Source organism: Erpetoichthys calabaricus, chromosome 8 (genome assembly GCF_900747795.2).
Source record: "Erpetoichthys calabaricus chromosome 8, fErpCal1.3, whole genome shotgun sequence".
Classification (NCBI taxonomy): domain Eukaryota; kingdom Metazoa; phylum Chordata; class Cladistia; order Polypteriformes; family Polypteridae; genus Erpetoichthys; species Erpetoichthys calabaricus.
The window spans coordinates 120,718,022-120,727,243 of NC_041401.2; the positions used below are offsets into that span (position 1 = coordinate 120,718,022).

The window sequence follows — 9,222 nt, forward strand, 5'->3', positions numbered from 1 at the left end:
AGGAAACAAGCATTCTATCTGTCGGAATGCGAAAGTCCATTATAATCCAAGCTTCTTGATGATCGCAACTGTACGTTGGCTCTAGAAGCTAAGGACAAATGTGGTCACTTAACTAATAAATAAATGATAAATCACGTAACAGTCAAAGTATGGATAACAGGCTGACAATGTGGCATTACTCTACAGGTTTCCCTGTAAGTGCTAGTCAACTGTTTAAAAATCTCACTTCCCAGCAGAAGGACGAAAGCAGCTGTGGCAGAAAAACTTTTTAACTTGATTTCGCATCTTACTATGTCCAAGCATGACAACTAGGGGGCTGAACCCAACAAAAATGGTTGCTGAAAACTGTGCAAGCATCAGTAGTATTTCAGCTTGAGATCCTCCATTGTAGTTGTAATAGGACACAGCCAAAATCTGAGTGCCCCAACAAAGCAGGAAAAGTGTGACAAGCATTACAATTAGTTTGCTGGCATTTCTTTCCGAGTGCATATGTGTAGTAAGTCCACTCTCTGCCACAGACTGCATGTACTTTTTCAGCACACAGAGTGTTGAAAGGTTGGTGGCTACCATGAGCACAGTGGGTGTGACTTCATGAATAGCCAAAGATGTTGTGGCAAAGATGATGCCATGTTTCTCTACAGGGAAATCCCAGATGCAGCCCAGCAGGGGCCGTGTATTACAGCTGATGACCATAAGCTCAGCAGTATTGTTACCTGTGATGTGGGTTGAGTAGAACAAGGCAGGAACAGAGTACAGAAAGTTCAGCACCCACACCACTAAGAGAGAGAGCAAGACCCGGCGGCGTTCTGCCAACTTCGCCAATGTTCCTGATATCTGAAATTTCCGTCGAATTGTGAGATATTGGTAGAGACTGAGTGTGAAGGTGACCCAGACACCAACAGAGCGCCACCACACCCAACAGAACATGAATATTTTGCACCAGCTGTTGGACAGATAGATCTCCACGCCAAAGTCAGAGATGAAGATGGGCACAGTTCGAAAAATTGATGTGAGCAAATTGGCAAAGGAAAGATTCATCAGGATGATGTCAGACGGTGTGAGATGCTGTTGTGAATGTGCCCCACACACTGAGCCGAATACCTGATGAAAGACAGAGACATCAGCAGTTTTATAAAAACCTAATCCTCCAAAGCAAAAAACTAAATAGCATGATATCTAACATGCTTAGTAATTTCATTCAATCAGACAATTCTTCTTTTTAAATTTTTACCACTGTTTTCATGGGATCAGCCTATTCAAAACGTTGCACATCACTAGCACAAAGTTTTTGTACTTGGAAAACAAGGAGTAACATAACCTCTTCTCTAAGCAAAGATCCTGGCAATTTCTTCTATGCTCTTTGCTCTTTTGCTCCTTGACAGTGAGTTAAAATGTGAATCTTCCATGTCAGCATAGTTGAAAACATTTTTTGCCATTTATGAGCCTGATCTTACCTTTCTTTTATGGAGGCAGAAAGTTTTTGTCATTATTTTAGTACCTTCCAGTTAAATATTGCAGCAACTTACTTGACAATTTTCAGGAGCAAGGATTCACAGGTTACAATTTATTTAAAAAAAAAAGTTTCCATAGTAAATAACATTTTAATACAGCGTTCCTGTTAGTGTTTACTGTTGTCCCAGAATGCTACACCTTAAATGGCCAAACTACCCCACTTTCTTGTTTCTTTAAAAGTAATGTCTTTGAGGTACTGCTGCTTATTTGACTCATTTCTGAAAACTGGGCACTTATCTATACTGTTTATGTGGAAAATACCTTTTGGAGATGAGATTTTAGTAATTCTGAAGCACTTTAATTGCAATGTAAACATATCACTTTAGTGGCTTCTTCCTTTTCTAATACTGTACTTTAAAAAGTGGTTTTCTCATCTCTCATCCTCTACTTTATTTTCCATCTCTTCTGTAGTCTGACCAGCATGTTTTGTTGTATTGCAATATATAAATTCAAATATAACCTGTATTAATTCCTCTTCCAAAAATATTCTATTTGGATTAACCAGACCTCATAACCAGGATCAGTCTAATTTTGTTTTAATTTTTTAATTTATTTTCAATTCTTCTTAATTCATTTCTTTGCTTTCTTTTCAGCAACTACTTAATGCTTGAAAAAAACACCATTATAAGTTACACATTTAGATCTCGATGAAATAACAATAAACAAAAAGGCAGTATGACAACCAATTATCTTGTGACAATGATGGTTTACAGTGTGTCTTTTATAACAACCAGATCAGTCATTTTATTTCATATGACATACTTAAATAATTAGAGCTGGCACTTCCATGTATTTCTTAAGAACGTAAATGTGAGGTCCCATTTCAAAACAATTGTTCAAAAACAGTTACCACATTATTTAATGTGAATTGCTCCAGCCCTTCCAAATCTGTAATGATCTATGAAGATTCTTTGCACAATTTTCTGACTTCTTGCAACTCACCAATCATTATCTGGTACAGTTTAGAAGAAAAAAAAAACTTATATGCACTATAAGTTAATTAACGCCTAAAATATTTCTTGTATTTTTACATGGCAGATGAAGGTCACAACTTAACACTTGATACTTTATTTACTAGCTGCCTCGTAGTAGATAACGGCAGTTTGCTTTTTCACATATTTACTTAACCAATTTGTGCTTTTTTTTTGCACAACAGTATACAAAGTTTGGCTGAAGGATAGTTGTGATCAGCTACACATTCAAAATGGACCAAATGCACAGGAATCAAACACTTACAGGGTAGCAATAATCCTAGTTACATATTTCTAAATAAATTCATATGTATTTGAACATTAAATTATTTAACTGCATCTATGAAATATATATAAATTGCTAGAAAACCAATATTGTTAAGATGATGCATATTCATTCGTAAATTGAAATGGGCTTATTGCCAGCAGGTACAACAATACTACCAATTGTATATTTAAATAATCAAATATACTGTAAACTTACCAACCTTCATTGCAAGTATAGATAGAAAGGTAAAATCTTGATACCCTCATAATTACATTTGCTGACTGGCAGGCCATTATATGGGAAAACCACAAGCAATATCTCCACCATACTGACAGTAAAAATGAAGTCCTCTGGGTCTCAGGACTGGTTTTCTCACTGTTTATCCATTACTGGGTGTTAGACATGACTGTGTTTTAATTCCACCTTCAAATCTGCTGACAACATTACTAAGCAGGTCCTATTCCTATTCAGCTATGGTTTGAAGACTAGGCAGTTTGGGGCCATGACAGTGCTTCGTTCCTTAACAACTATAAAACAACAAGACTGGATGCTGAGAAGGGTTATGGTCATACTGTATTTGCATAAGTGAAGATGCTTTATAGATGTTCAATAGTTTCAGATTTCTAAGCATGCTCCTTACTAGTCAGCTGACTAGGTTCAGCTTCATAGTGACAATAATCAAAGATTGTGCCATTCTTAAGTTTTGCCCTACTCAGTTAAATAAGAAAATGCAGTATGTCTTCATAAGTACAGTATTTAGCAACTTCTATAGGTATGGAGCAGAAAAGTTACTGTCTTCTATTCTGCATTTGCGTCTGTTGTAGTAATTACATAATTTTATTGAGAACATTTTTGGAACATGATTTCCAGCAATTAAGAACATTTTTACAAAAAGATGCCTTAAGAAGATAGGCAAGATAATCCAGAATCACACAATCACTCTTAATACACACTTTTTGCCACTGCTGTCTTCTGGCAAGTAGTATAAAACTCAGACTTAAAGCAACAGATTTTTTTTTGTTTGATTTTCTCAAGCCAGAAAACATGTTATTTCCATCTACTTATTGTGCACACTTTGTATGGTGTTTTGTACACTGATTGGTTTGCTGATGACTATAATTTATGTCTATTTGGTTAACTGCTTATTTTTTGTGTCTGTAAAGCTGTAATAAAGCAAGTATTTTGCTGGCATAGGCTCTGGCCTCCATGACCTGAACTCAATAAGTGGGTTAGAAAATAGATGGATGGTTAAAATTTATGTTATTTTAAATCGAAAGAACATTATGAGATTTGTAATACCTAATGTACCCACAACAATGTCCAATCAAGATGTTAAAGTCAGTAAGGTATTACTTTCAACTACACTTCTGGGTGTAACATTCCTTTTACCTACTGTGTTGTGTATAAAGGATTATTTTATAACATTTATGCAAAATTGCTGTTCCCTATCTTTCACATATGCCATACTATCATTAAAAGACTTTTTTTAAAAAACAGCTGGCACCTATCCTACAAACTATGTTCATGATTTTAAACATATTTATCTCCATTTTCTTAAGATGATTCCTTACAGCTCATACCCAGTTATGGAATAAATCTTTTACCCATTAGTATTATAGCAATAATATGTCAGTAATTACTAATCTTTGGAAAATAATACATGCATTACATGTAATTCTGTAACAAAAGACTGTGTTCTTTGCTAAATGATATTATAATCAACATTGTTTCAAGGAAATACACTATATATATTAAGGAATCATATTCTATGTTCTCAGATGATAAAGGCTTTATTGGCATGAGAACCATGTTAATCTTGTTAGCTATCAAAGATGGGAAAAACAAAGCCCCCTCCAATAAAACGTGGCATTTACATATTAGAGCAAGTGTCCATACAGAGGTGCTAATTGATTTGATATATACAGTATTTTAGTGGTTCTCTTGTAATTTATAAATATTGGGAAGTACAATTTTCTAATTTTTTGGTGAATTTCTGTTTCCAGCTTTCCCTGATTAAGGTGACTATACTGTAGATTTTTTGTTCTCTTGCTGTTGAGTTAGTTTATTAGTGAAAGCATTATTGATCAATCTGTGTTTATCCATCCATCCATCCATCCATTTTCCAACCCGCTGAATCCGAACACAGGGTCATGGGGGTCTGCTGGAGCCAATCCCAGCAAACACAGGGCACAAGGCAGGAACCAATCCCGGGCAGGGTGCCAACCCACCGCAGAATCTGTGTTTACTTAGCCTGAATATGAATTGGTTTTCTTTGTTTTTGGTGAGCTGTAATGCCAGTTAATATTTTGGTTGGAGACCAACAGCATTTTGATTTACTATTTTATATTATTTCAGATAACCTTTTTGCTTTTTAGTGAGTTTTTGAATCTCTTTCATTTTTGTGTTTTTTTTCTTATGCTGAAAATATAACTTTGCTAGGCTCATGTTGTTCAACTAGCAGAATTTCAGGACCATGCTCTTGAGCTGGAAGGTCTGTTGAGCTTTGCAATGGAAGTATGTGGGGTCTTCCTGTTGCAGCTGGGCACAAGTGTTTACAGCTCTCCCCTATTAGTAACTGAGTAATTGTCCCAGTCTAGACCTGTAAGATTCTCTTATTGCTTTCCTGTGCACCTGCTGAGACATTTCACAAAATTCAAAAGTTTAATTTGTTGGCTTTACACCTTATTCTTCACTGTCAAATATCAATAAAAGAGTCAATACCTCACTATAATACAAAATAATTACCACATTGATGCCATTATGAAAAGTAATCTACATATGACTCAGGGGTTTTATTTATTTAAAGGATTTTAATGTATTCAGTAACACCTATGTGTGCTTTACTCTTTACTTCATTATCTTTAACACTGATATGACCAAATATTCTCCCATATAGACCATGGAAAGTATATCTGGTTGAGTTTATAAAACATAATTGCACATTATGAAAGATATAATACTGTATTTGTGAATCAAAGAGAAAATAAATAGAGGGACATATGGGGGTCCACCATGAAATTGATGAGGCTAATATTAAAAGCGAATGTTATTGTAAAAATGATTACACATTATTACATTTCATTTCTTCCACTGCTGCAAGCATTCTTGAAAATTGTCATATGTGAGGCCAGCCATTACTTCAGTGATGTCTCTTTGGATGTTTTCAATCAGTCTCAATAATTTAACAGCAGCAATCGTACAGAAACAAAAACTCATTGTAGAAAATGTGCCAAATGACAGCATACAATGTAACAAGCAGGAACTCATATAGTTGTAAGACACCCAGATAAAGGAAAGAAATTAAAACAGAGGAAAAAAAATTTTAAAAAGTCCAAATACACAATGATCTCCTAAGAAACTAGAAGTTTTGGTATACCTTACCGTGAAGATGACTAGGATATTCCCCAGTATTCCAGAAAAGACAAGCACTCCAAACAATGTAGCCTGTACTGGCAGAACTTCAGGCATTCTTAGATCGTGGGAGATTCTGAGCACTCAACCACTAAACCACAGTTAGCACAGATGAAGGAGACAGGTAGCTGGTAAAATAATCACCCCTCAAATTTAATCACTCAGTAAAAGAAGACTAGGTAGCAAGTATGTCTAGTGATAATCCTGGTATACTTTGTTATCATTGAAGGCATTTGCTGACTACTTGTGCTTCACATTGCACATATTACCAGTCAGATTTTAAATTTGGCCTCTGGATAATGGTTGAACCAGGTTTATCAACAATCTACTTGTATTATATTGCCCACCACTGCTGACTAATACTGCCTGCATAGTCCACTGCTTCCAAAATCAGTTGCTGGGTAACCAAAGCTTCATAATTCATTTCAAAGATACGTGCCAGCTCTGAGAATTAACTTTACAGTTTACTAAGAAATGTGTCCCATTAGACTTCAAATATTTGTATTTATCATTTATTGTTGCTGGAACCAATAAGCGGGACTAGGGGGCTTTTGTGCTTTTTACCACGAATGATTACAAGCTTTCTATAACAAAGTGGAGCTGTATCACAAGAATGGAAACATGAGTAAATATTAAAGAGAAATCACAGAAATAGGGGTCTGTTGAAAGTGAATGCAACACATCTCATTCAAAGGGTACATACTTCCAGAGCTTCTCCACTTGAGCCACACTGCATGCAGAGAAAAACAAAAGAATGGATCCAAGTCCAAATCACAGGAAATATGTCTTCCTTACTTAACATGGAAAAAATCTGTCAAACAGCTGAGATTTTTCTAACTCTGTTCTTCTTAATATCTGAATTCCTGTTATGGGACTCTTGTCAGGCATAAAATTATCCTCTTTTGTTTCTACTCTTTAAAACTCTATCTTGTAGCCCCACCAATTATAACATGTATATATTGTATTCCTTGAAATTCCTACTTTATTCTTTCTTGTAGTTTGTATTTTGTTACCATATTTAATTATTTTAAGGTTTTCTTTTTGGACAAATCTTATTGATACTTACACTGCAGTGCTATCTATCTACTTTTTACTGTGAATCAATTCTTTTAATTTTACATTTTGATTTTATTACAAGATATTTTATGATATTGTATAATGTTTGAATTATCTTATATTCATCCTTCTACCTTGCTATCTGGTGTGCTTAGTAATGTAAATTATGTTGTGATGTTTGCCACTACAAAAAATTGCCATGTGTATAAGTAGATAGATAGATAGATAGATAGATAGATAGATAGATAGATAGATAGATAGATAGATAGATAGATAGATAGATAGATTTCACAATTCTAGGGAAAGAGCTTATCCTCATAGACCTAGACAGAATGTCACTCTAGCACAAAGCCCATTTACATATACGTCCACACATATAAAAGGCCAATTTGGAATTAAAATTTACCAAACAAGTAGATCTTTAGAGATGCCACAAGGAAAACCCACACAAATTTATCAGAACACGCAAACCCCGACATGAAGAGCCATTAAACTTAAAGCCCTTTCTGAGATGCTGCATCCATGACGTAGAAAGACTTATGACTACACAACCCTAAATAAATACTGACCATAAATTAAAAAGACTAGCATATTAAAACAAAATTGACTGTTTTGTAATATCTAATGACAGCTAGCAAAAAAGACCTCTGACAGCACATTCCAGATGACCCCGGCAGAATTAGCCTTGCCTTGTGCTGAAAGTACTATGGTTGACCAAAGTCAGCTTAATCAACATTCTGCTCACTGCTACTGCCACCAGAAAGTCCAGACTAGTGCCCAGGACAGATTTCCTTCCTAATTAATTCAATATGTCTCTTGTCATCTCCTGTTTTCATGCTACTGACCCAACATGCCACTGTGTAACAGGATATTTGAAACCACTTGTAGAACATATGTTGAAATATTCAGTTCACGACCAAGGACATAAGCCTCTTCAGATTATAGTTACTCTAGCACTTTTGTATGAGGCTTCTATGTTCGTGCCTCAATCCAGATTTCTACCCAGGTGTACCCCAAGGTCGACCTCAATTTCAACTACTTGTATATAGATGGGAGTTATGTAGGCCTCGCTCTTCCTAAAGTCTATCATCCTGTCATTAGTTCTGTTAATGTTAAAAAGAACATTACTCTACGTCTACCAATCAACATATCGGCCTCCAGGCCGCTGCCTTCCTCCTCTTGCCCACCACTTTTACAACTCATACTTGTGGAGTTTTCCAACAACCTCTGCAGGTGGCAAATTGTGTATAAGCTGAACAATAAGTGAGCTAGAACAGTTCTTTAGGTGACCCGTGCATGCTGATCAACTACTCTGACACCAAACTCAACAAACTGCACCTCACCTGTCAAGTAACCAGTCCCTATGAAAACATCCACCTTTACAGAAATCAGAAAATCTCCAAGTAATGAGGGCAGTATGCTGTTAAGGACATACAGAAGTTAAAATGACTTGGCCATTGCACTGCCCTATGTATGTCAAAGATGATAGTGTCATTTATCCCAATGTGCACCTAATTGACAAACTGCAAGAAGAATGCTGTTTTCACCTGGGTTCAAAGAAAGGTACAGGTCATTTAGTATGCTGGTTTTTCAACTCTTTGGCTCTGTAACCTGGTAGGATGTCAACCACATCAATGGGACCCCTTTCTAGACTGAGATTCTAAGTGAATATGTGCTGAAAAGCTTCATATAATTGGTCAAGCACACAGACTTGAGCATCTTATTGATAATCATGACCAGGAATAGTACAACTGTTTATAATAATATTTTGTTTTTGGCAATAATGCTGTTATGAACAGCTGACATATCCAAGCGTATTATGCTTGCGACCATTAATCTGCCTGGTTTGTTTAAAGTATGAGAGAAGGTTGGCACCTCATCCAGTCTGACTCAGCTTACCCTTAGCTGAACTGGCGTCATCACTTAATTCCCACGGGTTAGACAGTAAAATGATGTAAATTAAAAGGCACTGCCTCTGATGGTTGCTAAGCTGGTAGTAATGTT

At 35.9% G+C, this 9,222-nt stretch overlaps 1 protein-coding gene across 1 annotated transcript; it reads right to left on the minus strand.

The window, feature by feature from the left end:
- Window positions 1–40: 40 nt before the first annotated feature.
- LOC114656592 (olfactory receptor class A-like protein 4) lies at window positions 41–6,629 on the minus strand. Its single transcript, XM_028808230.2, has 2 exons — window positions 6,133–6,629; window positions 41–1,101 (listed from the first exon to the last, which is right to left on the minus strand). The coding sequence occupies exons 1-2, from the start codon at window positions 6,217–6,219 to the stop codon at window positions 223–225; spliced, it is 966 nt and encodes a 321-aa protein (XP_028664063.1). The 5' UTR covers window positions 6,220–6,629; the 3' UTR covers window positions 41–222.
- Window positions 6,630–9,222: the final 2,593 nt, after the last annotated feature.

Bases quoted from the DNA above. Each gene is read 5' to 3' on its own strand.
- LOC114656592 (XM_028808230.2), bottom strand. From the start codon at position 6,219: ATGCCTGAAGTTCTGCCAGTACAGGCTACATTGTTTGGAGTGCTTGTC. The intron at 1,102-6,132 runs GTAAGGTATACC...GTCTTTCATCAG, and splicing joins ATATCCTAGTCATCTTCACG to GTATTCGGCTCAGTGTGTGG.